Source organism: Alosa alosa, chromosome 1 (genome assembly GCF_017589495.1).
Source record: "Alosa alosa isolate M-15738 ecotype Scorff River chromosome 1, AALO_Geno_1.1, whole genome shotgun sequence".
In the NCBI taxonomy this organism is placed as follows: domain Eukaryota; kingdom Metazoa; phylum Chordata; class Actinopteri; order Clupeiformes; family Clupeidae; genus Alosa; species Alosa alosa.
In genome coordinates this window covers 20353489-20380181 of record NC_063189.1, presented here as the reverse complement: position 1 = coordinate 20380181, position 26693 = coordinate 20353489, and the positions used below count along the sequence as shown (strand labels likewise).

Below are 26693 nucleotides of genomic sequence, written 5' to 3'. Positions count from 1 at the left end.
AGCTCCGCCTCTACTAACATTTTGGATCTCGAATGCGCTTTAATAGTGATGTGCGTGCAAATATCCCACTATGGACGTGCATACCATACAACAACTGATGACAATTGATTTATTTGATGTTAAAGGTTAGGCACAAAAATGACCGAAAGTGTAGATTAAACTATCGCCATGAATGCGAAGTAATTGTTTTAAATAGAGGCGGTCTTGTATGCCTCCACTTTACACGACATTGGCCAAAGTCATCCCAACACGAGAACGCGACAGATCTGAGCTGAAAGCCTAGTTTGACAAATATATCACATAACTGCAATTGTAGTATCACTTAACGATATATACTTCTGAGTCAAGGCTTTGTCAAGCCTCGATATGTCTACATAGCCTAGATATGTCTAACGCGGTCGTAGTATACCCCAAGGGTTTCTTTGAGGTATGTTTATGTTCAGGTTAGCTTCAGCCAATTAGCATCATGGTCAAAGCTGTCACCATTTTTAACAATGGCGTCCGACGGTTCACTTTCCAGCCACACAAACAAGCCAATTGACTAAATGCCACGGAAGGCTCTCAGCCAGCTTCATATAACAAAAGATGTTGTTACAATCCGACTGGCACTCCACCAGAAATATATTGCTGCCTTAAGTGTCTTCCGTAACATATAGTCCAGTGGTTCTCAAATGGGGTACGCTGCACCCTGGGGGTAATGCGATGAAGGCACTCCAGTGGGGTATACTACTTAATCTCGATTAGTGGGTTAGCGAGGTATGTTGGCGGCTCAAAGCCAAGGTATGCTGTGACATTTTAAAGTGGATCTGTTTTAGTGTCGCTATATCACCATGGTATCTTATGCTGTCAACCAAACCTGGTCGGGAGGAGGTTATGTGCTAAGTTATAGCTCAAATTGTGTAATCTACCGCCCACTGACCAATCAATTGTCTTAAAAACGAAGTTCTCTCACGTGTAGGATTCTGTCATATATCTTACAGTCGGAGCTCCGCCTCTACTAACATTTTGGATGTTGGATCTTGGCTCATGAATGCAGAAGTAATTGTTTTTAAATAGAGGCGGTCTTGTGCGTCTCCACGTTTCACGATTGGCCAATGTCATCCCAACACCGAGAACGCGCACAGATCTGAGCTGAAAGCCTAGTTTGACAAATATATCACATAACCGCTATCGTAGGATCACTTAACGTATACCCCTGAGTCAAGGCTTTGTCAAGCCTCGATATGTCTACATAGCCTAGATATGTCTAACATGCTTCGTAGTATACCCCCCAGGGGGTACGTGAGATTTTAACCCTTAGAACCAGATTGAAGCAAAGTGCGTCAAAAAACACCCTTTCTTCTCTGTTACATTGCTCCGTAACTGTTCGTCGCAGCGAGACACTTGTCTGTACGTTAAAGTATGAAAATAAAAAAAATCATGAAATTAAATCAAATTGCATCATATTTACAGTCTATACTCTGCGTGCACCTGCGCACCCATTACTCTTGTTTGAATTACTTGAACCCGTGAACGCATAGATATGGCAAGCAAATCAGATGAAAGAGGAGACACAGAGCTATCATACATCCTTCTGGGTTATAAAACAGACGAAGTGACAGCAAAATAATAACTTCATATAGCTCGACATACCTCACGTTTTTGTTTGTTTTTGTGGCAAAGCATGTTTATAATCCAACGCTATTGTGTGTTTCTCTATGGCAAAGAATGTTCATAATCCGGTTTTGAGATCCTAGCAAATTCCTGCATGGCATCCAATTCAAGGCTCACATTGCACCCCAATTTGTTCGACAAAGAAACACCATTTTTGCCTTTACTTTGTTCATGGCAATGCAGTAAAAAATTGTAGAGAGTCATAGATGCAGACACCATAGGCACACACAGGCTAACATGTAAACTTGGGTCAAGTCAGGTCAGATCAGTTCTGTCACAGATATGGAGTGCAGAAAGGTCATTCACAAAGTTAATCACTAAATAAAAAAATGGCATTTATTTTTGTAAGGCGCACACCACATATGTCTGTAAATTGCTCAGCCCCAGAGAATCCCTCCACCAAGGCAATAATATTGCCATATTCAGGACAGTCTGCCCTACACACACATGAAATGCATGTAGAGCTATGAGCTTGCTCTGGTGAGATACATGTCAAAATATAAGAATTTTTATAATACGCTTTTTATATTTTAATTCTTTAAAAATCTAAATAAAATCAATGCTAGTACTAATACATGAAAAAATTAAAATATACATATATTTAAAAATAGAATCCATGCAAACATACTTTAAAAACAATTATTTAATACAAATTTCAGGAAAATATAAGTTCATAAAATTAATTTTATATTTCAGTTACAGTATTCAATTTCATTATCCTAAAAACCCAGAGTCCCCTCCATACCAGGATGGTTCGACCCAACCTGTCACATCCCACCCGCCTTCACCTGTCAATCACTGTCAAAACTCAAACGATGGGGTCGTGGTTGAAGCGTAGCGGTAATTCTTGTGCGCTGGTTAGGGGGTACTTGGCTGAAAAAATATTTCACAGGGGGTACATCACTGAAAAAAGGTGATGAAACTGAGAACCACTGATATAGTCAATTAGCTGCCATATTATTGGTGGACACAAGAGTATGTTGTCTAAGTGGATTGGTAGCTTCCAAGATAGGAGGATCAGCCAATCCACATTTTACACCCTATTTTATGGACATCTGTAAGGTGGCACCTAACTGACTTGTTTGTCAGCCACTTACAACAACCGGACAAACATAGAGGAGTATACAGGCACTGTAACCTCTTACATCACCAAGTGCATCGATGATGTGACCCACACAAAAGACATCATCACTCGGGCTAACTGGAAGCCATGGCTGACAGGGGATGTCCTCAGGCTGCTGAGGGCCAGAGACAAAGCCTACAGAGCTGGGGATGAAGCTGGCATGAAAACAGCGAGAGCCAACCTGTCCCGTGGCATCAAGGAAGCAAAAAAGATAACCACCCACTTCAAAGACAGCAGGAACTCACAAAGCCTATGGCAGGGCATTCAGGCCCTCACGGACTACAAGCCCGCGCCACAGAGCTGTGAGAGCAACATCCCTCTGCTCAACAACCTGAACCGCTTCTTTGCTCGCTTTGAAGCACAAAAAACAGCACCTGCCCACAGAAGACCCATCCCTCTACATGAGCAGCCCCTGTGCCTCTCTGCCGACAGCGTGAAGAGGACACTTGCTGCTATCAACACCGTAAGGCAACAGGTCCAGACAACATCCCAGGTCGCGGCGCTGAAGGACTGCGCGGGGAGCTTAAGGATGTCTTCACAGACATCTTTAACACTTCCCTGAAGCAAGCCATCGTCCCATCATGTTTCAAAGCTGCCACCATCATACCTGTGCGAAGAAAACTGCTCCATCCTGCTTCAATGACTACGCCCTGTGGCACTGACACCCATCATCATGAAGTGCTTTGAGCGGCTTGTCATGTCACATATCAAAGCCATTCTCCCCCCACCCTGGACCCCTTCCAGTTTGCATACCGAGCCAAGCGGTCTACAGAGGATGCAATCTGCTCTGCCCTCCACCCAGCCCTCACCCACCTGGAAAAAGAGACTCATATGTGAGATTGCTGTTTATAGACTTCAGTTCTGCATTCAACACCATAATACCACAACAACTCATCTGCAAACTCGACAAACTGGGACTCAGTACCTACCTCTGCAACTGGCTACTGGACTTCCTCTGTCAGAGGCCCCAAGTAGTAACGTGTTGGCAACAATACCTCAAGCAGCATCACACTGAGCACAGGGGCCCCCAAGGCTGCGTGCTCAGTCCGCTGCTCTTCACCCTGCTGACGATGACTGCACTGCAACCTACAGCAACAATCACATAGTGAAATTTGCTGACGACACAACTCTGGTGGGTCTCATCACCAAGGGCTTACGAGACTCAATACAGGTTGGAGGTCAACCATCTGACCACGTGGTGCAGGGACAACAACCTCCTGCTGAACGTCAGCAAGACCAAAGAGATTGTTGTTGACTTCCGGAGAGGTCACACCCAACACCTGCCACTGACCATCGACGGTGCTGTGGTGGAGAGAGCGAGCAGCACCAAATTCCTGGGGGTGCACATCAGTGAAGACCTCTCCTGGACCACCAACACTGCATCACTGGCGAAGAGAGCTCAGCGCCGCCTGTACTTCCTGCGGAAACTCAGGCGAGCAAGTGCTCCACCAGCCATCATGACCACATTCTACCGAGGCACCATTGAGAGCATCCTCTCCAGCTGTATCGCTGTGTGGGGCGGAAGCTGCACTGAATACAACAGGAAAGCCCTGCAGCATAGTGAACACAGCTGGAAGGATCATTGGTGCTTCACTCCCCTCCCTGAAGGACATTTACACCACCCACCTCACCCGCCAAAGGCGACCAAAATTGTGAGTGATGCAAGTCACCCCACTCACAATCTGTTTGATCTACTGCCCTCTGGGAAGAGGTACAGAAGCCTGCGCCTCCCAAGACTACCAGACTCACCAACAGCTTCATACACCAAGCTGTAAGGATGCTGAACTCTCTCCCTCCTCTCCCCCTCCACCCTCAGCTACATAACATCCTGGACATTGGACCCACAATGGCGCCTGCACTACTCCACTTGCACACTTGAACACTTGCACACTTGTACACTTTACAACTTGGTGTTGTTGTCCTGAAAACACAACACTTCTGCTGCTCTTACATAACTTGCACCACTATGCCACTTTCTTTATTACTCAGGTCAAACAGAACTACCCAAGCCTCTTATTGGCCTGACTTTGCACTTTTTTTTTATTGACTGTCTATGCACAATTTCAACAAAATTTTGCTGCTCTTCTTTTTTTTCATTATTATATGTGCCCTCTTATTTACTTATTTACTTACTTTTTTGTTTACTTGAATGTTATGTTTGTCTGTGGACTTAAAATTGGTAAAATATGTCTTGTCTTCACCGTGGGATAGTGAGAAACGTAATTTCGATCTCTTTGTATGTCTGGAACATGTGAAGAAATTGACAATAAAGCTGACTTTGACTTTGACTTTGACTTTGACTTGTGAAAATTTGGCCGGCTGTGAGCACGTCAGACGCCATTTTTAAAAATGGTAGCAGGCAATTAAGGATAGTTTTGTCTGAAGTAGCTGGCCTAACATGGGACGAGAGAGAGATTAACATATTGACAGTATCCACAAGGAAATACCTCTGGGATTTCTGAGAAACTTTGAATGCTTGTGATGAATGAGAGAAAGAGAGGGAGCGAGAAAGATCAGTAACAGAGAGGGAGCAGGGTTAGGATGGAGAGAAAGAGGAGGATCGGTTAGGGAGAGTGGGGGTTAGGATGGAGGGAGAGAGAGAAGAGGGAGTGATCCACAGATGTGCTCAGAACAGAGCTCTTGTGTCCAGCTGTTTTCCAGACCATTACTAAATTATCTCTCTATCAGATTGACATGAATGTTATGCCCCTGCCCTCTCCCTCTCCCGCAGGCTGTATCCAGTCATCTCGCTCTCTCTCTCTGGAATGACCTCATGCGCACACACACTCACTAATACCAATCCTCTGCTGATGGTTCATACCAAAGTACCTCTCTCTGTTTGACTTTCTCTGTTTTACTCTCTCTCTCTCTCTTTACTCTCTCTCTCTCTCTCTCTCAGGTCTCACTTTCTCGCTCTGCCTTATGAAGCTCTGACCCCATTGCTGACGATGTAACTTTAGCCCATAGGAATGACAATGTCCATACTGCACTACCAAAATGATAACAAGAATAATATGATTGGGGATCGCTTTCAGAGCAATTTTGTGAATGACACAAACATTGACTATGTGAAACCATTGAATTGTCAAGGCATTTAAGAAGACATGAAAACATGAAGAATATTTTGGAGGGGCTTTCCTTCCCAGCAGGCAGCCTGATGTCAAATACAAGTCAAGACTTTGACCACCATGTTGAATATCTATAATTGAATTACTACTTTATCAACACAAGCTTGGACTTCCTTGTGCTTGTGAAGAGGTCCAACAAATTTGCAAATGAAGTTGACGTTGAATTTTTGAAGTATCTTTTTTTTCCATTTTGCATTTATTCAGATAAGACATTGAGGTGTGACAGGAAGCGAGTGGGAGAGAGATGGAGTGAGATAGGGCAGTGACCGCACGTTCGATTCACACCTGGGTATCACTGACCAGTGTGGCGCCTCATGATTCAAACCTGGGTATCACTGACCAGTGATCATGATTATAGTTGATCTGATAGTTATCATGGCCAGTGTGGCCAGACCTCTTTGTTTTACTCCATCTCTCCCTCTCTCTCCCCCTCTCTCTCACTCAACTCTTTACTTCCTCTCTCTGTTTCTCTATCTCTTCTCCATTCCTCTGCTCTGTTTTACTTTCTGTCTGCTGCTGCTACATGTACTCAAAATTTCCCTCCATCTATCTCCCCCTGTCTGTTTTGCTATTTTTCATCTCTTTTCCTAAGTCTCTCTTTCTCTCTCCTTCAGTGTCTCTCCCTCTGCCTGCCTGTAATGGCCCCAGTACGAGAGCATGTGAGCCGCAGCATTGTGTCGATCTGTCTCTCTGTAATCCTGTTAGCTCTCCCCCTGCGTATCTCCTGGACGTCCCACAGACCGGCCAGTTTTACGCCTGGACAGGCTGGGGACTTGCTGGGGACTGGGCTACAGGGGTCATTTGGACTGGTCTCTTAACCCTTAACACACACACACACACACACACACACACAAACACTTATAAACACACTACAGGAGCTAAGTTTAGGAGGATCTTTACAATCATTCTCCATAGTAACCTGTTAGGGTGAGCTTCATGGTTTATGGTTTAATCAGGGGAGAAAATTAAGGGTGATCGTATTGTAATTCCTGGTTGTTTTATGCACTTGTGCAATATAACTCTATACTCTTCCAAAGGACAAAGAGCAGTGAGTTATACCAGCTCTTCCACAAGAGAAAGAAGCTGTGGGTTTACATGAAGGCTTTCATGGTTTAGAAGTGCTGCATGGCTTGGAGCTCAGAGTGTGAAGTTGTTTCATGGTTTAGGAGTGCTGCATGGCTTCTGGAGCTCAGAGTGTGAAGTTGTTTTTCTGTGTAACTGAATTTTTGACGTGGTGAGTATAGACACCAATATTTTGTGATATCCGCATGACCATGATGTCCTACTGTTTGGGTCCTTAATCCCCATTATCTGTTTAACATGTCCCACAATGTACCGATATTCTGCAATATTCTGACAGGACATTGAAGTCCAGGCACACAGGGGGTCATATAAGACATTATAATTATACTGTAAGGCATATGAATAATTGTCCACTTTCTTATCCTAACATTCAACACATTTCCATGCAGCCAATAAACGGTTTCGAATCAGTTTATTGGGAATAAACCAAATATGCGTGTGTCTTGTAAACACCTTATTCTGATTGAAATAACACCCTAGCATATGTCTGTTTTAAACGGAATATTGGGCCATGAAAATACCTTAAACGGAATATGCTTCCAGAAGGAAGAGTGTTGTAGACCTGAGCATGCTCAATTCGCACAGAATTAGGATAAAATTAACCAATTGTCTCATGCACTTTCCTAATCATGGCGAAACAACGCACATACTTTTGGAAAGACGAGGAAACAAACTTATGTAACTTAATTTCATGGAGTTCATCGACGGGAGAAAATGTCGTAATAGCGACGTTTTTAAAAAGATTTGTAAAAAACTTAATGAGGCTGGCTATTGACGCACGCCTGAACAAGTGAAATACAGGTGGAAGATGTGGAAGGTGTTTTTTTTACGTCATGAAGTTCAGAGCCTATTTGTAGGCTGCATCGCTGACTTATTTGTAATAATTTCGATTGCTATGTAAACAGGAATATGCTCAAAATGTGACATTCAACTTGCTTGTAAGCAGGTTAAACGGAATATTGACATAAACAGAATTTGGACAATAAACTGATTCAATAGGTTTATTCCCAGTATTAAAACGTGCTGATTGATTCAAATACTTCTAGAATATTTGATATCCCCGGTGAAATGCTTTTGGAGGCTTTTCTGTTGGTGATGTTTTGTTGCCCACATTTTTGATGTTAAATAAACTTGGTTGTTGATGTTTTGTTGCCCATATTTTTGATGTTAAATAGACTTGGTTGTTGATTGGCCTCTGTGGGAAATTCCCTACCTATAGCACTAGGAATTTAACACCTCTCCTGTGTCTGTCTGAAAATAGAGGTTAGCAAGAAAACAACTGTAGGCTACTCTAGTCAAGATACTGTAAATCAGTTGTATTGCTCATTTGGAACCTTGGCCCATGCGCGATAAAGTATGCATGTTTTGTGCTTTCTCCCTTCCCCTGTAGAAAGTGCCCAGATGGCTTTGACTGTTTGAAGACAGGAAGGAACCCGAACTATGGCTACACCAGTTTTGACTCATTTGGCTGGGCCTTCCTGTCCCTCTTCCGTCTCATGACCCAGGACTACTGGGAGAACCTCTACCATCAGGTACGCCCACACTTGTACACAGGTACGCCCACATCTGTACACAGTAAAGTCACAGGTGTGTGATTTTATTACCAACCTGGCACTGATGAACAACTGGCCAAGTTAAAATATTACAAGTTATTACAAGATCTTACCAAAGGACTGCAGTCGAAAATTAGCTGGCTGGTTAACACATTTACACAAATGTTGATTAACGTGTGTTGTCCTAATATATAAATAAATGTAAAGAAGTGTTTAAGTTGCATAACATCCATGGACCAGTTGACTATGCTTTAAACCTAGTCTTAGAATAACAGATGGGCTGGTCTTAATTCAGTGTATGAAAAACTGGCTACAGAAGAGTCCATTTTTGTTTGGGAAGGAACCCCACCAAATTACCTTGTCTGTCCCCTTTGTGTGGTGTGCGTGTGTGTGTGTGTTGAAGACTTTGCGCTCGGCAGGGAAGACCTACATGGTGTTCTTTGTGTTGGTCATCTTCCTGGGCTCCTTCTATCTGATCAACCTGATCCTGGCTGTGGTGGCCATGGCCTACGAGGAGCAGAACCAGGCCACCATTGCCGAGGCCTGGCAGAAAGAACGAGAGTTCCAACTGGCCATGGAACACCTGCGCCGAGAACAGAGGGTGAGTGAGGGAGGGAGAAGGAGAGAGAGCAAGAGAGATAGGGGTGGGAGAAATAGAGGAAGAGAGAGGGGAGGGGAGGAAGATGGAGAGAGAGAGGAAGGGGAGGGAGACAAAGAGGGAGAGAGGAAGAAGAGAGAGACCATGTGCAAAAAGCAGAGGAAGGAGAGAGAGGAGAGGAAAAGAGAGATATAATGTATATAGATGAAGAGAAAGCTAGAAAAAGGGTAGAAAGGCTGAAAAAGAGAGTAGAGGATGAGAGAGAGATGTGGAGAAGGAGAGCAAGGAGAGTGAGACTAGACTCAAATGGCATGACAGTAATGAATGCTGCTCAGGTTTTTGGTTTAGGGTTAGAATTAGCTTGCGATGAATGTTGGTCGAATCAGTATAAAGTAGTAATTGTATTGATAATCACAGTATCTGGTAAAAAGCTATGAATGTTTACTGTGTGTTGACATTGTCTAACGGATAGAGTACTTCCCAACGTTCTGAAAATCACGTATCACGTATCCCTTACTGTTTCCCATCAGGCCGCTGCTCGTGCGGCGCGTGCGGCCCAGGAGCCAGAGACGGTGAAGTCAGCCGAGGTGTCGCCGTTCTCGCTCAAGGAGGTGCGGGACCGGCGGATCTGGTCTCGCTCCCACAGGACCCTCTCAGAGGAGATGGAGGAAGAGGGAGAGCTCCGTTCCTCCAAGTTCGACACCTTTGACGAGCCCATGGTAACTAACAGGTCTAGAGACATTTCTAAAGAGATGCTTCCAAAGAGCCCATGGTAACTAACTGGTCTAGAGACATTTCTAAAGAAATGCTTCCAAAGAGCCCATGGTAACTAACTGGTCTAGAGAGACGTTTGTAAAGAGATGCTTGCAAACAGAGTGCGAATTACCCCACCATAATTGGGGGGTACTGCTCCTTAACTTCTTCTATGACCATCATCCACTACCACAGTGGTCCCCAAACTACGGCCCGCCACCTAATTTTGGGTGGCCCCCCAAAACATGTACGTAGTATATAGCATCCGGCCCGCACGGGAGTACAACATCGTCAAACTAAAACCTCCGCAATTTCCCCCATTCATTCTCTATGGCGAGTCTTAACAGTACACATGTAATATTCTTTTTTGTCCACCGGTGGTTGATTTGGCGCTGTTTTGCGTTTGCCATCGAAAACGGAATGAAATTAAATGTAGGCCTACTGTACCTGCAAACAATGTAAGAGGCCTATGCTGACGGCATCAGTGCTCAAAGTATTTTAAAAGTTTATCAATTAATTGTTAATAACTAACTAACTTCTATTCAAGTCATATTTCTGGGACTTTCTGGGATTATTATTTCTATTTTATTCACTCGTTCAAATGTTCATAAAAACAGTTCACAAAGTTCTCATCAGGTGACTGAAAGTTAGAATGATGGTCATTTCAGACCACTTCAGCACTTCATAAAATTCTCATAGTTTGAGAACTTTAAATTATTTGTAGGATATTCACAACTTGAGCTGTGTATGCAAAGACACGGAATTCAAAGTTCACACATTTTTTTAATAAAATATACTTTTGGGACTCCCTGTTAATACTTTTGGGAATGCAAACGTTTTTTTATTAGTATTATTTAATTTTACACTGATATGGCATGATGACAATATAAACACAGCTAACAATGGTATTAAATTGCAATAGCCTATGATTAAATGTAATAGAATATTCAACTAAGGTAGACTGCTGTTGTTCACAACACTAAGCTATTTATGGTTACTGATATACTGTAGAACTACTCTCTGAGAGTCTCTGGCCCTCTCTTGGAGCCAGGCATAGTGAGCTGGCCCTCGGAAGAAAAAGTTTGGGGACCACTGCACTACCATATCAATCCCCATCGTGATCGCCAAGTGCAACATGTGTTGTGCAACACACATACAAGGTTTAAACATGCGACAAACTGATAATCAGTAGGCTACAGAATATCTCGTTGTTATTATATATCCAAAAGATAACTGTTTTGATCAACTCTCAAAAGTTAGAAGTTAAGTGCACTGAAATACCATTAGTGAAAGTAATACCTTACAAGAAGCCTATTGCCTATTTCATGACATATTGATTTGGTTTATTTTTAGATTTCATAAGACCTGGAGGTAAGATCCAACCCTCTCTAGGCCTACTGTATAAACAGAAACCAATTTTCCATTATAGTCCATGGTAGTCAGTGTCAAATCAACACAAATGTCTAGAGATATGTGAAACCTGAGCAATCTTTAATGTGATTAAGGAGCATACTATGAAAAAAACATACTAGCTTACCACAGAAGAACTACAGAGCGGTAACCTATAAGAATCCGATAACCAGAATGTAAAAACAATACTAACCAATTAAAAACAAATTCAAATACTAGCATGTAGGCCTGCTATTTAGCCTAGGCTACTTGGCTCTTTTTAGGTTTCCACAGGTTTCACTGATGTTATGTAGGCTTAGCTACATCAGACCATCTTGTGCATAATATAAAAACAACACAGGATCAGTGCCAAACTAATTTCAAAAGAGCACAATCATTTATTCAAGATAAAATGAGAATGGACACCTAGGCTATGGACTGGAGTTCATCTCCTTGGAAATGACAATTGATTTTACCTCATTACAATGTAAAATAATGATTTAAATAGAGATTCTTGCTAACTAACCTTGGTGACTAACCAAGGTCCACTTTACTAGCCTCAGTAGCAGGTAAGCAGCCGGTAATTAAATGTATGAAGACGTGACATGAGCTATGAAAGAACAAAACACGTTAATACATGAAAGTTGTAAAATAGCACATTTTCAACAAGCTAGACGTCTGCTAGCAACTTACATTTACCCATGCACGTCAGCAGCAAACCGAATTTAGGCTAGGCTACTGGAGGAATCTACCTAGCGTTTTGTCATTAAAAGTTGACAATTGCTTAAGAAGTTGAAGTCGTTCTCTATCCATAGTCTCTATCTCCGTTGCTTCTAGCGCCACGGTGGTTATAAATGGTACGGTCCATTATACGGGTGTCTGAAATCGCTTTACATAATTTTTTTCCTAGTGAAAATAGGAGTTGACTTTAATTGTAGCCAACTGTATTGATATACCCCCCAAAACTGATATTTCTGTCTCTTTGGGGGGTACTGGGTCTTCATTGGGGGGTATAGTACCCCCCAGTACCCCCTGTAATTCGAACTATGCTTGCAAAGAGCCGTTTGTAAAGAGATGTATGCAGATATACTGATATCTTAAAATAGGCTACAACTGAAAAACTCATTAACATTTATTCTTTTAGCTGACACTTCTATCCAAAGCAACTTGCATGTCAATTATATATGGGCCATTCTCCCCAGAGCAACTCAGTATTAAGTGCCTTGCTCAAGGGCACAACACGGTGGAAGCTGGGATTTGAACCCACCATTTTTTAAGCTACGGCTTGCTAGCCCAGCTCTGTAACCACTACGCTACTACTGCATGCTAGCCCAACTCCTTAGCTACTACTATCATCGCCCCAAAACTCGGAGAGTAAAGGCCCTACCATGTATTGGCTCACAAGTGATTGCAAGCTGATCTACCTGGCTGCAGAATTGTGCAAATAAGAATCAGTTCATTTAGAGAGTATTTAGAAAATGGTTTAGGTAGTTTAAGTAGTTTTCCACCTCTGCTCCAGACAAGCAGAAAATGCTTTTGCAGTGAAAGCTTGAGAAGATAAAGCAGTGATATTTGCGATGCTGATAGCACATTCCTCCTGTCCACCTTGCTTCTGTGCTACCTGTGTGCTATCATCTATTAAAGGATCAAGGGTCAAGTTCAAGCAGGGTGTTCAAGTAGAGCATTATGGCACTATTCCACTAGATAAAATACATGCTTCAGAAATAAGCAAGTAAGTCCTACCACCAGATCAGCCATTGAGATCAACCATTTCTTCTCTTCCTCCTCCTCCCATTTTCATGTCTTCCCCATCTCTCCCCCTGTCCCCTCTCTCTTCACCTCGACCCCCCCAGCCGGCCCACCCCCTGCTGGAGGCGCTCTCCTCTCACCCCCTGAGCACGCGGCGAGGCAGCCAGGCCAGCATCTTCAGCTTCCGCCCACGCATTAACTCCGAGGCCGACTTTGCCGACGACGAGCACAGCGTCCATGGCGGCTTCGGTGGCGACGGCGGCCGCAGTCGGGCGTCCTCGGTCGCGCTGTCGTCAGTGTGGGCCAAGCGGCGGACGGGCAGCGTGCGGAGCCGGTGTTCGCAGGCCCTGCTGGCCACGCCGAGCCTTAACGTGAACGGGCGACTCAGCCTAAACCTGTCGCTGGACCAGAATGGTGTGGCCTGTCTGCTGCCACACACACACACACACACACACACGCCCACCCCAACCTCACCGCCCGCCTGCAGCATGGAGAAGGTCAAGGAGGACGCAGAGGTGTGTGTGTGTGTGTGTTTTTTTGTGGTGTATGTATGAACACACTCTTTTCAAGTCTTTCTATGTGTGTGTGTGTGTGTGTGTGTGTGTCCTATGTGGTGAACTGTGTGTATGAGTGTGTGTTTGCGTATTTGTATATGCTTTGAGTTTGTGTTCTATGAGGATATTTAATTCACCTCGTGTGTGTGTGTGTTGTGCACTCACCTGTCTGTTTGTGTGTGTGTTCTGAAAGGACACTATGTATGTGTTGATTCTTTCTTGATTTGTTTGTTTGTTTGTTTGTGTCAGGACCAGCCATATCAGGAGAGCCCCACGACCCCAGCACCACACTCTCCTGATGGACATGAGGAGGCTCCACCTCTTCGCAGGAAGAGAGGCATGAGCTCCGTCAGCTTCTTCAGTGACGCCATAGATGGTGAGAACACACACACACACACACACACACACACACACACAAAACCACTCACCCACAACTACTGTACATAACGCACATGCATACATTTAAACAATAAAAAACAATCTTACACAATCTTAAACAACTTTAATCTTTACACTTACATCTTCACATCTGGATTATCACTAATCATTATTCTCATCCTTCCTTCCTCTCTTTCTCCCTCTCTCTCCCTCCCTCTTTCTCTCTCTCCTCTTCTCCCTCCTCTGGGCTGCAGAGCTGGCGGAGGCTCAACAGAAGTGCCCCCCCTGCTGGTACGAGTTTGCGCAGAAGTACCTGGTGTGGACGTGCACTCCGGACTGGCTGCGGCTGAAGGAGTATGTGAAGGTGATGGTGATGGACCCCTTCCTGGACCTGGGCATCACCATCTGCATCGTGCTCAACACACTCTTCATGGCGCTGGAGCATTACCCGATGACCGACGAGTTCAACAAGATGCTGACCGTTGGCAACCTGGTGAGAAACTCACACACACACACGCGCACGCACACACACACACACACACACACACACACACACACACACACACACACACACACACACACACACACACACACACACACACCTAAACATGCAGTACTTACACATACAGTCCATACACACACATGGGCATGCACAAACACACACACATGCACACACACACAAATACACACACACACACCTCACACAAACATTCATTCAGCACTGAAGCATTACTCTATGATGATTTTGTGGAAATTGGAATTGGTGATAATATACATGCAGTAGATATGCTTACACACCTCCTTCTCTTCACTCCTCTGCTGTCCTCTCTTCTCTCCTCTCTTCTATTCTCTCCTTTGCTGCTCTCCCTATGGCCCCTTCTCACTTCTCCCCCTTCTACTCCTCCCTGTCTTCTCTCTTCTCCCCCTTCTACTCCTCCCTGTCCTCTCTTCTCCCCTTCTACTCCTCCCTGTCTTCTCACTTCTCCCCCTTCTACTCCTCCCTGTCTTCTCTCTTCTCCCCCTTCTACTCCTCCCTGTCTTCTCTCTTCTCCCCCTTCTACTCCTCCCTGTCTTCTCACTTCTCCCCCTTCTACTCCTCCCTGTCCTCTCTTCTCCCCCTTCTACTCCTCCCTGTCTTCTCACTTCTCCCCCTTCTACTCCTCCCTGTCTTCTCTCTTCTCCCCCTTCTACTCCTCCCTGTCTTCTCTCTTCTCCCCCTTCTACTCCTCCCTGTCTTCTCTCCTCTCCCCTTTCTTCAGGTCTTCACGGGGATCTTCACCTTTGAGATGGTCTTCAAGCTGATCGCCATGGACCCCTACTTCTATTTCCAGCACGGCTGGAACATGTTTGACGGGATCATCGTGTGCTTGAGCCTCGTAGAGATGGGCCTGTCTAACGTGGAGGGCCTCTCCGTGCTGCGTTCATTCCGACTGGTGGGCACCCCCTTTTCTGTCACCTCTGGTTTAAACAGACATTAGTACTGGGCAACTAAATATCAAACTGCCTCTCTCTGTGAGGTTTTACACCTGCTTCTGCCTCACTCTTTCTGGTTTTAAACAGGCATTATCACTGGACATCTAAACCATGTTGATCATATTACTTTGGCATGCTTCACTATACTCAGTAGTATCTTAAAGAAGCATTTTAAATTGGGAAGGGCATGTTTAACATGTCACACTTTATGTACCCACCTCAGTGTATAGGCTATTCTGTGGAATACAGCCAGGTGGAAATCACAGTCCTATATGTTTAGCTAAACAACAAATATTTTCACTGTTTCCTGCTTACTAGGATATAAAAAATCGCAATGCAAGACATAAGTATGTTAAAGCAACACTTAGCAGTATAGGCCCGAAATGTGTTCTTTAGCAGAAGGGCTCCAGTCCTCCCCCTCTGTTTACTGTGTCTCTGTGATTGTACATAATGTTCCATGAACTCTGCAGATGAACACCTGCCCTCTTTCATGCAAATAAGACACAAATACACATGCACGCACGCACACACACACACAGAATTGTATTATCCTACCTCTGCCTAAGCTGCCACGCATTAGTGTAATTGACCAGTGAGCAGTGCCTGATGCTTGGGAGTAAGCAGGTTACACACATTCCTCTGGTGCCACCTCACTCAGGCAGGGAGTACACACAGCAGGCAAGAGTTGCACACTCTCAAGTGCTAACTGGCCTGGCCTCAGTGGGTCGTGAGCAGGGGCCTGAGGATTGGGAGGGTTATCAGAGATCATCTTAAAAGGGAGATTCCAATGACATACCCTGAACAAATTCCTGTTATGTGAAATTACTCAGGTCGCTTTCAGTTAGACTACCATTGTTATAATCTTTAACATCTTTCAGTTTAGTAAATTGTGACAGCACCTACTAAGCCCTAAAACAAAAAATATAATTTTGAGAGACAAATCACAGTTCCTTACCATGTAATTGAATGAGAATCTTTTATGCAAAGATAAGGTTAGTAAATGTTCTGTGTCGTAGAAGAATTGACATGATTGGTTCAGAGTGACACACTTGATCTAAGCTAAAGCTAGTTACCTATTTGTCAAATGGGCAAACGGCTAAGATTGCTATCTCCCCCTATAACAGTGGTGTGGTTCTCAATGTGTGGAGCGGGCCCCACTAGTGGGGAATAGAGACATGACAGGTGGGGCGCGATGAACAGGGGGAAAATTATTTTTTTGTGCCTTTCTTTAATAATGCATTTTTTGTTTTTTGACAAGGAATCATAGATCATAGATTCAAAACAAAATAGCCACACACAAACATAGAAGTCATAAACAGACCGATATATGAATCAAAATAACATCTAATCCAACGGGAAATGTAATGTGGAACCAAAACGTGAAAAAATACTGCAACATTACCATTTTGCCGGGTTGATGGGGTCAGGTGGGGCTTGAAAATTCCCCACCTCCAAAGTGGGGAATGACAGAAAAAGTTTGAGAACCACTGCCCTACAGTATGAAAACATGTTTTTTGTGAAATTCCTGCTGGGTGGTTCACCAATACACATGGACGACATAATTTGTGGCCATCGGTAATTCCTGCCTATTTGGCTAGTTTTTGAAAAAACAAGGGTGGAACGAAGTGAGTATGGTGTAAAATACCACTACTCAAATACCACTAAATTAGCACTCTGGAAAAAAGGGATCCGTGGAGACAGTCTGAGATGAGAAGAATCTGATGATGGCCTTTATTAACAAAACCTCCAGTGTACAGCTATGACCAAACATCAGCTAAGTACAACCAAGCAGGTAATGTGAATGGATGGATGTCCTCTGCAGCGGATAATCCAAAAACCAGGCCTTTGGTGAGAATATGTGCAAATTCTGAAATCTATTCCTATCTATTGAGCTTTTATACTTTTTAGATGGTGTTGGACACCACCTCTTTTCATAGCCTACGTGATGGCCAATCACCACCAGGTGTCTGCCCTTTATGTAAATGGACAATCAGTGTGCAGTCAATTAGTTATATTGGTGGATGAGTTTACCATATTATCCATGAAAATAATGAGCACCATCAATCTATTAAATTACATACAGCGAGGCCTGGTCTGAACAAGCAGACGTTTTCCTGACCTGAACACACTTTTGTCCTCTGCCTTCGAGTGGATACTGTGATCTCCGGTACGTGAAAGTGGCACACTTAGATTTTTGCTACCCCAGAGCTAATTTGCAATACAACTTGCCAAAGGTAGTTAGCTTCAATTAACAACCGGATTTCCTTACATGGGCAAAGATGGCCGTTTTGGTTCTTTTTTGTAGGCGAACTTCAGAGGTCTATGTGCATGACATCATCCTTTGGTGACTGCTTGGTGGTACATTAGTCTTTATTATATTTACCACATAAGCACATGTGGAAAGCCATTTTTAAAGATGGTGGCAGCTCACTGAATTGTGGCTGAATTCGTTATTCTAGCATCAGACATTGCAATGAATGAGGCCAGAACATCTCCAGTTCTATATAATATCATACCTCCATGGCCACGAGGGCACATCAGTTTAACACTTTCCACATGAACAGTCGTCCTTGTCACCAGAGATGTTATAAAAAAGGGAGTTTCTAATCTTTAGGTGAAAAACTGTAATGGCTAACTAGCTTTAGCTAACCAGAAGCTGTTTTGTTTGAATGGCATCCTATGGGATATACGTCACCTAAGCTTAAGCTAGTTAACCATCAAGTTTTATCAATGGGGAAACTGCTAAGCTTGCTAGCCACCCTTGGAGCAGTCGTCCATGTAACCTTGTTGTGAACCACTGTCTGGTGTGATCAAGTGCAGACTAGCTTACTGGGAGAAATATGACATGATTACCTCATGGTCTCTTCAGCCAATTAACCACAGAATCATACATATACGCCATGCAAAAACACAGAAATGACACCAGTGTAATGCCACTTGCTGACTGACTATGTTGTCAGTGTGCCAAGTGTCAGCAGGCCATTCATTTTCACTTGTTTTTTCCTCTGCTGTTTTGTAGCTGAGAGTCTTTAAGCTGGCCAAGTCCTGGCCCACGCTGAACACCCTCATCAAAATCATCGGCAACTCGGTGGGCGCCCTGGGCAACCTGACCCTCGTCCTGGCCATCATCGTCTTCATCTTCGCCGTGGTGGGCATGCAGCTGTTTGGCAAGAACTACCAGGACTGCGTGTGCAAGATCTCCAAGGACTGTTCGCTGCCACGCTGGCACATGAAGGACTTCTTCCACTCGTTCCTGATTGTGTTCCGTGTGCTGTGTGGCGAGTGGATTGAGACCATGTGGGACTGCATGGAGGTGGCAGGACAGCCGCTCTGCATCCTTGTCTTCATGCTCGTCATGGTGATCGGCAACCTGGTGGTGAGTGAGTCACACTGCTGTAACAGCTTGCTGCCGGAGCTGCTGGAATAGTTTGCACAGAGAGTACTGGCACAAACAAAGAAAACAGTTTCTTAAAGGCCACTGTGTTTTTGTTGGGATGTGAACAACAGGGACGTTGTTGGGATGCACCTAAGTCAAGCTAAAGCTAGTTAGCCATGATGATTTTGTCAATGGGAAAACTGCTAAGACTTATATCTCCCAATGTTGTGACATTCTTGGCATGGACTGTGTGATCATGTGCATACTGGCCTCGGTAAGGAGGCAGGACACTGAGGATGAGGATTACACTCAGCTGTGGCTACATTATCTATTTTTTGCAACATGGGTAGGCATGGTCCTTTAGGGATGGAGTGGGCATGGGGTGGGCATGGTCCTTTAGGGGTGGAGTGGGCATGGTCCTTTAGGGATGGAGTGGGCATGGTGGTCCTTTAGGGATGGAGTGGGCATGGTCCTTCAGGGGTGGAGTGGGCATGGGGTGGGCATGGTCCTTTAGGGATGGAGTGGGCATGGTGGTCCTTCAGGGGTGGAGTGGGCATGGGGTGGGCATGGTCCTTTAGGGATGGGGTGGGCATGGTCCTTTAGGGGTGGAGTGGGCATGGTGGTCCTTTAGGGGTGGAGTGGGCATGGTGTGGGCATGGTCCTTTAGGGATGGAGTGGGCATGGTCCTTCAGGGGTGGAGTGGGCATGGTCCTTTAGGGGTGGAGTGGGCATGGTGGTCCTTTAGGGGTGGAGTGGGCATGGGATGGTGGTCCTTTAGGGGTGGAGTGGGCATGGTGGTCCTTTAGGGGTGGAGTGGGCATGGTGGTCTTTTAGGGATTGAGTGGGCATGGGGTGGGCATGGTCCTTTAGGGATGGAGTGGGCATGGTCCTTTAGGTATGGAGTGGACATGGTGGTCCTTTAGGGGTGGAGTGGGCATGGGGTGGGCATGGTCCTTCAGGGGTGGAGTGTCTGGCAGTGGTAAAATAAGTGGTTTGTGGACTATCATCAGTCATGTTTGCATTTCTCATCAGACACAAGGCACTGAGTGTGTGTGTGAGCTCAGTTGCCCTTCTCTCTTCTGAGGGAACGCGGGCTACTGGGATTGGATGCTGTGTGTGTGTTTGAGTGTAGAAAAGCACCACATACTGTACATGTGATGTGTTGTTGTTGTTGTTGTTGTTGTTGTTGTTGTTGTTGTTGGTCACAGCCTGCTTGGGCACTGTTATTTGTTTTGATTTGCGGCTGTATCCTGTCCTACACACACACGGGTTCAGATATGGCCCACAACATAGATGAGAGTCGGAGAGGCATGTGTGTGTGTGTGTGTGTGTGTGTGTGTGTGTGTGTGTGTGTGTGTGTGTGTGTGTGCATGTGGTACGGGGGATGTAGACCCTTGGCAATGGCCAGGGATATGTCTATGTCCAAATGTTGCCTGGCCCTACAGCTGGACACTAAAAAGTCTCATTTAAAGAGAAGGGATCAAGATTGGCTTCCCAGAACTGACACAAATAGAATCAACATTACTGTGTCAGTTTCGGTCAGTTTTTTGTTTTTTTAATTAATGCATTGATTATTTATGCATTATGCATATGATTATATTTTTGCCACAATACTCTGCCATCGACACTTATGAATTGATTGTTGTGTTATTATCAGTGACGCAAAAAGTGGGTATGCGCTATATGCGGCGCATAGGGGCGCAGCTCCATGGGGGCGCCAAAGCGATGGTAAAAATAAATAAATAATATATTTGGTATTTTCTATATGTAGCTACTGCTGTCCGTTTCTAAATCATTTCAACATTTTCTCAATGTTCTATAACATTTTAGAGGACTAACAGGCTAGAGTAGGCGCCCTATCTCATAAGATTCCATCATAGAATTTTGACATAGAAGAGGAAGTGGGGGCGCCGTGGGCGCTGGGCGAGCAGATAGGCCTACGAGTAGTGAGTTGCCGTCTATGGAAAAAGATGGATACAGCAAAAAAAAGCTGCTGACGACTAAAAATTGAAAAAGAAAGAGGGAAAAGGAGATGGCATGTCAAAGGATGCAACAGCAGTTAAATAAGTTGACGGTGAAAGGCAACAGGTAGGATTTAAAGTGATGACGTCTGTACTTGGAGGCTTGCAAATATGAATGTTAAAGGAGAATTCCGGTGTGATATTGACCTAAAGTGTGTTGAAACATGATACCGAGTGTGAACGTATGTCTCATAGCCCATCTCGGCTTGTCCCCTGCACTCCAAAATCTGGCGCTAGTTAGCCGATGCTACCAACAGCTTTTTCAATGGTGGTGCTTCGGCATCGGGCTAGCCATGCAAATAAATCACTGTTTTACACCATTTACGAGGCTCAATGTATCTCCACACTTCATTGGTAGACTTACTTCCGAGGGCCCTGACATTTAAAACGAGACATTGAGAACTTTGAAAAAGAACTGGTAGTTTACTTACAAGACGATTTATACAGACAGTATCTTCATGAAGTTTAGCGTTTGCAGCCATCTTGAATTTAGTCACGACGAGTAAGAATGAACAGGTATGATAAGGGATCAGATTCCAAAAATAATTCCGTGGAAATGCATGGATTCCAGTTGCTGCTACTAGAAGACGTTTTGCCGGACCAGATAATGTAAAATAGTGGTATTCTGGAAATAGATATACATGGACACATTTGAATAAGAGCAAGGGTCTGTGGTCACCTGGCAGCTCTTAACTCGGTAAACGATGGTGGCGATCATGTTGGAAGGCCAAGATATGGTGACCCTCTCCTCCCTTGATTGGAAGTTGTCAAGTAGTGTTTTTAAGGGAGCAGACACACACACACACACACACAGAGAGAGAGAGAGAGAGAGAGAGAGAGAGAGAGAGAGAGAGAGAGAGAGAGACCCAACCGTGCTCAGAACCGTACGGGGCTGAGAGTAATCATAGTACAAAAGTTAGCTCAATTTGGTTGAATTAGCCAGCCCAGAAGTGATACCAAATGAAGAGCCATTTGTGAGATCCGGCTGTTATTGCTGAGCCAAAAGATCTGGTTCTCTACAAAGAGCCGGAGTTCCCATCACTAAAGATTACCCAAAGCTCCTCCTGCTCTCAATCCCTTGTTTACGGACTGAGAGGACGAGACTGAAAGTAGATATTGTTGTTTTACTCTCACACACACACACACACACACACACACACATACAATATATTGCATGAATAGTTTAAATGTAAATTATTTAACCTAAATTCTCCTGTAAACATACTGTACACAAAGGCTTTAAATGCAACTCAGGTGGCAGGTTTTGGATCAGGATGGAGGTTTTCATTAGTCATACCACCAAACAATGAATATAAGGTACAGGTTTCCCAGTGTCTGGTTGGCCTTTGTTTGTGTCAGTCAACTTGTTGTGAGGCATGTCCTTGGCTAGGATAAGTTCACCTTGAGAGGAGGAGTGGTCTGTCTGGAGGTCCTAGCACTGGTTGGTTCTCTGATGATGAGAAAGGCCAGAGGAGAACTGGCTTAGAGGGGACGTCAGGGGGGCACATCAGCATACAGATTATTGGTTCCAGTATTGTTTTGGTTTGTTTTTTTGTTGGCCTGTAGGAATGCATGTCTTTAGAAGGGGAGGTGCATGTTATTTTGCCGCGCAGTGCTCAAAACCATCCCTGATAAGATGTAATTTTGATGTATGCTCCTAATGAAGGATTCCCACCCAAGGCCAGGGGTTCCATACTCATAGGCCTACATACCATTCAAAAGTCTGGAGTCCATAAAACCATAAATGAAGTGAGTTTCCATCGATGATGATGAAAAACTGAAAAAGGTACTAAAAAGGTACTACATACTGATGAATCTTCGTTAAGTCAGTGGGATAGCATGCTCAGTGGTCAAATTGTGATGTGGGGGTGCCTATGGGATACCATAGTGTGCAGAGTGGTCATGCTGTGATGTGGGGGTGCCTATGGGATACCATAGTGTGCAGAGCAGTCATGCTGTGGTATGGGGGTGCCTATGGGATACTATAGTGTGCAGAGCGGTCATGCTGTGGTGTGGGGGTGCCTATGGGATACCATAGTGTGCAGAGTGGTCGTGCTGTGGTGTGGGGGTGCCTATGGGATACTAGAGCTTGCGGAGCGGTCGTGCTATGGTCCTTTGTCCAAAAAAGTTTACTAGCGCAGCCAGCCTGTTTTCAAAACCTGTGAACCTTTTCACAATCACCTCCGTTTTAGTGAGTAAAAATATAAACGCTGACTCTCTAACAGAGTAATTATTATAGCTGTGCAGCCAGATGATACAATCAAGGGTAACATCCAGGCCTCCATGAAAAATAGGATTTTATTAGGTCTAGGCAGAGGTGATTAGTGAGAGGTGAGAGGAAAAATTACCATTTTTCTTGTAGGCTACTCTGAATAGCGGTAGACGTTCTTTTACCATCTATACCATCTAAAAGCCGCTCTGGGCCTAGTTGGACCGGGAAACAGAATAATCTGCATCATGACTTAACAACCGGATAGCACGCTGAGTGCTCATGCCGTGGTGTTTATGGTTGTGATGCTGGCAGTGAGGCAAATGTATTAGGCAGCCATGACAGACTGCAGGTCAGCTTTAAACAGAGCTATTCCGGTCCACGGTGTGTGTGTGTGTGTGTGTGTGTGTGTGTGTGTGTGTGTGTGTGTGCCAGGCCGTATAGGGTCAGACACAGACTCTGAAGTAGGGTAATGCTGAAGAAGAGCTAATACACAGACCTACAGGCACCCGTCTGTCTGGGCTTTTGATCTTCGCCGTGTTTCACTGTTAAAGAGCACGGATTTACCAGATCAAGTCCTGTCCAACATCAGCCAAACACCTGTCACACACACAACCTCTCTCTCTCTCTCTGTTCTACCAGGCAAACACCTGTCACACATCCTATTTTTATCCTTTTATTATCTCTCCTTTTTTCCTCTTTTTCTTTCTTCTCTACGTCTTCCTCTTTCACTTCCTGTCTGTCTCTGTGTCAGACATCAGACAGACAGCTGCCTTACACCCGCTGTCTCTCTTTCTTTTTCGATCTTTCTCAGTTTCCACGTCTCTCACTGTCTTTGTTTTTCTCTGTTTCTGTCTCTCTCTCCCTCCCTCTCTCTCTCTCTATCTCTCTCTCTCTCTCTGATACCCTGCCACCCCCTGTTTGTCACTGGGAATTTATACAGGGTGGATACAATCATGATCCAGATTACAGAGAGTGAATCTAACCAAAAAGCAGTGAAATTAGGGTTTTCCACCCAAAAAAGATTTTCTTCCCATTAAGTATGCTGCTTAGAGTTACTGAAAAGCTGTGCTTTAGTTCATGTGAAGTGTTTTGCATGTAAATCTCACTGAACCATCCCATTTCTACAACCAGCACAGACATAGACAGATAATATCCTGTAAATGGTTTTACATTCTAACCAAACTTATTGTGGTCTGTCAGTTCTAACCTGGTCTGCCTAGTCATTTACTCTGGTAAGCTTTGACAAAGTAACTCACTGTAAAGATGAGGGCAAGACAAACACTTTATCCCCACCCTACCCCGGACATCTGGCTTCAGTAATCAACACCTTGGTTTATGAGCTGCACAACAGGAACACAGTCGGATCAGAGCATTGGCCCAGAAGCACAAAATATCTGCAGCAAGCTGGCATTTCCTCTTCTGCAGGAAAAGAACTCCAGAAAATAAAACTAAATACAAAATATACTATATAAATTAAATAAAAAAATCCACAGTGTGCTTGAGGGTGATCAAGCATGAGACGCTTGCAGTGACAGGGCCGGGACTGGCCTGTAGTTCTGTGTGCATGGTAAGGTTCTCAAGAGAGTGAGTGTCATGGTGAAGGTGCAAAAAGTAGTCCAACAGTAGTCCTGTAGTTCTGTGTGCATGGTAAGGTGCTCAAGAGAGTGAGTGTCATGGTGAAGGTGCAAAAAGTAGTCCAACAGTAGTCTTGTAGTTCTGTGTGCATGGTAAGGTGCTCAAGAGAGTGAGTGTCGTGGTGAAGGTGCAAAAAGTAGTCCAACAGTAGTCCAACAGTGCAAGAATAAGGTCTAGAGACCAGCATAAATAAAATGGACAGATAAGAGAGTAAAAGCATAATGTAGACAAGGTAATATGAAAAACTATGTCAGTGCAAGAATGTAGCAGTAAAACAGTAGTAAAAACATTAGGCTGTGGACTGTAGTAAAACAGTAGTGGGCAGTCAGTACTCAAACATGGAGAGGGTGGAGAGGCAGACAGACTATGCAGAGAAGTCTATCTCTCCTCTTCCCTTTAGTGAAGCATTGAACAGTTCAATGGCCCTGGGGACAAATGACTTCCTCAGCCTTTCAGTTGTGCATGGCAGTGAGCAAAGTCTCCAGCTGATCAAGCTCTTGCTTTTTAATAGTGCTGTAGAGTAGATGACATTCATTGTCCAAGATGTTGATCAGTTTGCTCAGGGTCCTTTTATCTGATATTGAAGTGATGCACTCCAGTTCGGCTCCCACGACAGAGCCAGCTTTCCTTACTAGCCTGTCTAGTCGCCCAGCATCCTTCTTCTTTGTGCTTCCTCCCCAGCATACAGTACTACAGCATAGAAGAGGATGCTGGCAACAACAGACTGGTAAAACATCCTGAGGAGCTTACTGCAGACATTGAAGGACCGCAGCCTCCTCAGAAAGTACAGCCTGCTCTGCCCTTTCTTGTAGAGTGCTTCGGTATTTGCTGACCAGTCCAGTTTATTGTCCAGTTGTAAGCCCAGATACTTGTAGGTATTTACCACCTCCACATTGACCCCATCAATGGAGACTGGTAGCAGAACGGGCTTAGACCTGCGGAAATCCACCACCATCTCCTTGGTCTTCGAGGTGTTGAGTTGGAGGTGGTTGAGTTTGCACCACTGCACAAAGTTCTCCACCAGGCTTCTGTATTCATCCTCCTGCCCATCCCTGACACACCCCACAATTGCAGTATCATCCGAAAACTTCTGCATGTGGCATGACTCAGAAGTCAGATGTGTACAGGGTGAACAGGACTGGAGAGAGCACAGTTCCCTGTGGAGCTCTGGTGCTGCTGATCACAGTGTCGGAGAGACAGTTCTTCAATCTAACAAACTGTGGCCGCTCGGTCAGGTAATCTGTAATCCAGGATACCAGGTGAGCGTCCACACCCATCTGCAAGAGCTTGTCTCCCAGCCTGAGGGGTTGGATGGTGTTAAAAGCACCTGAGAAATCAAAGAACATGATTCTCACAGCACTTTTCCCCTTGTCTAGGTGAGAATGTGTCCTGTGTAGGAGATAAGTGATGGCATCATCAACGCCCACTTTCTCGTACACAAACTGTAGCGGGTCGAGTGCATGGCGTACCTGGGGTCTGAGTATGCACAAGACCAGTTGCTCCAATGTCTTCATCACGTGTGATGTTAGAGCCTGTAGTTATTAAGCTCAATTGGGTGTGGCTTCTTAGGGATGGGGGTAAGACATTATGTCTTCCACAGTGTTGGGACTCTCCGAGACAGAGACTCAGGTTGAAGATGTGCTTCAGTGGCTCCCCCAGTTCAGCAGCACAGCCCTAAGCAACCTTAGACACAGTCTGTCAGGCCCGGCTGCCCATGAAGGCTTTTTTGTCTCTCTTCAGTCCATACATACACACACACACACACACACAAATGTTAAACACTTAAACGTTAAGTACATACATAAGCACAAACTGCATACTCAAAAATTAACACTCATTCACTCACCAATAGACACACACACACAGGCAGACACACACAGCATCCTCTTTGCAGTCCCGGGCCATGCTATGACCGCTGGAGATTACACTAGCTGCCTGGGCCGCATTATGAGGTAAGAGGTCACATGCTGCCCAATCAGCTGTCCACATTTCTATGGTCATTCACTGGGTGTCAA

The 26693-nt window shown here is 44.7% G+C and overlaps 1 protein-coding gene across 1 annotated transcript in view; it reads left to right on the top strand.

The window, feature by feature from the left end:
* Positions 1–26693, top strand: part of LOC125295004 (sodium channel protein type 4 subunit alpha B-like) — a 100422-nt gene that overhangs the window by 51988 nt on the left and 21741 nt on the right. The window contains exons 9-16 of the mRNA XM_048244117.1: positions 8378–8519; positions 8944–9141; positions 9669–9857; positions 13134–13544; positions 13833–13959; positions 14216–14454; positions 15221–15394; positions 18454–18810. Coding sequence (XP_048100074.1) covers positions 8378–8519; positions 8944–9141; positions 9669–9857; positions 13134–13544; positions 13833–13959; positions 14216–14454; positions 15221–15394; positions 18454–18810 — 1837 coding nt within the window. The remainder of the gene's footprint in view (positions 1–8377; positions 8520–8943; positions 9142–9668; positions 9858–13133; positions 13545–13832; positions 13960–14215; positions 14455–15220; positions 15395–18453; positions 18811–26693) is intronic.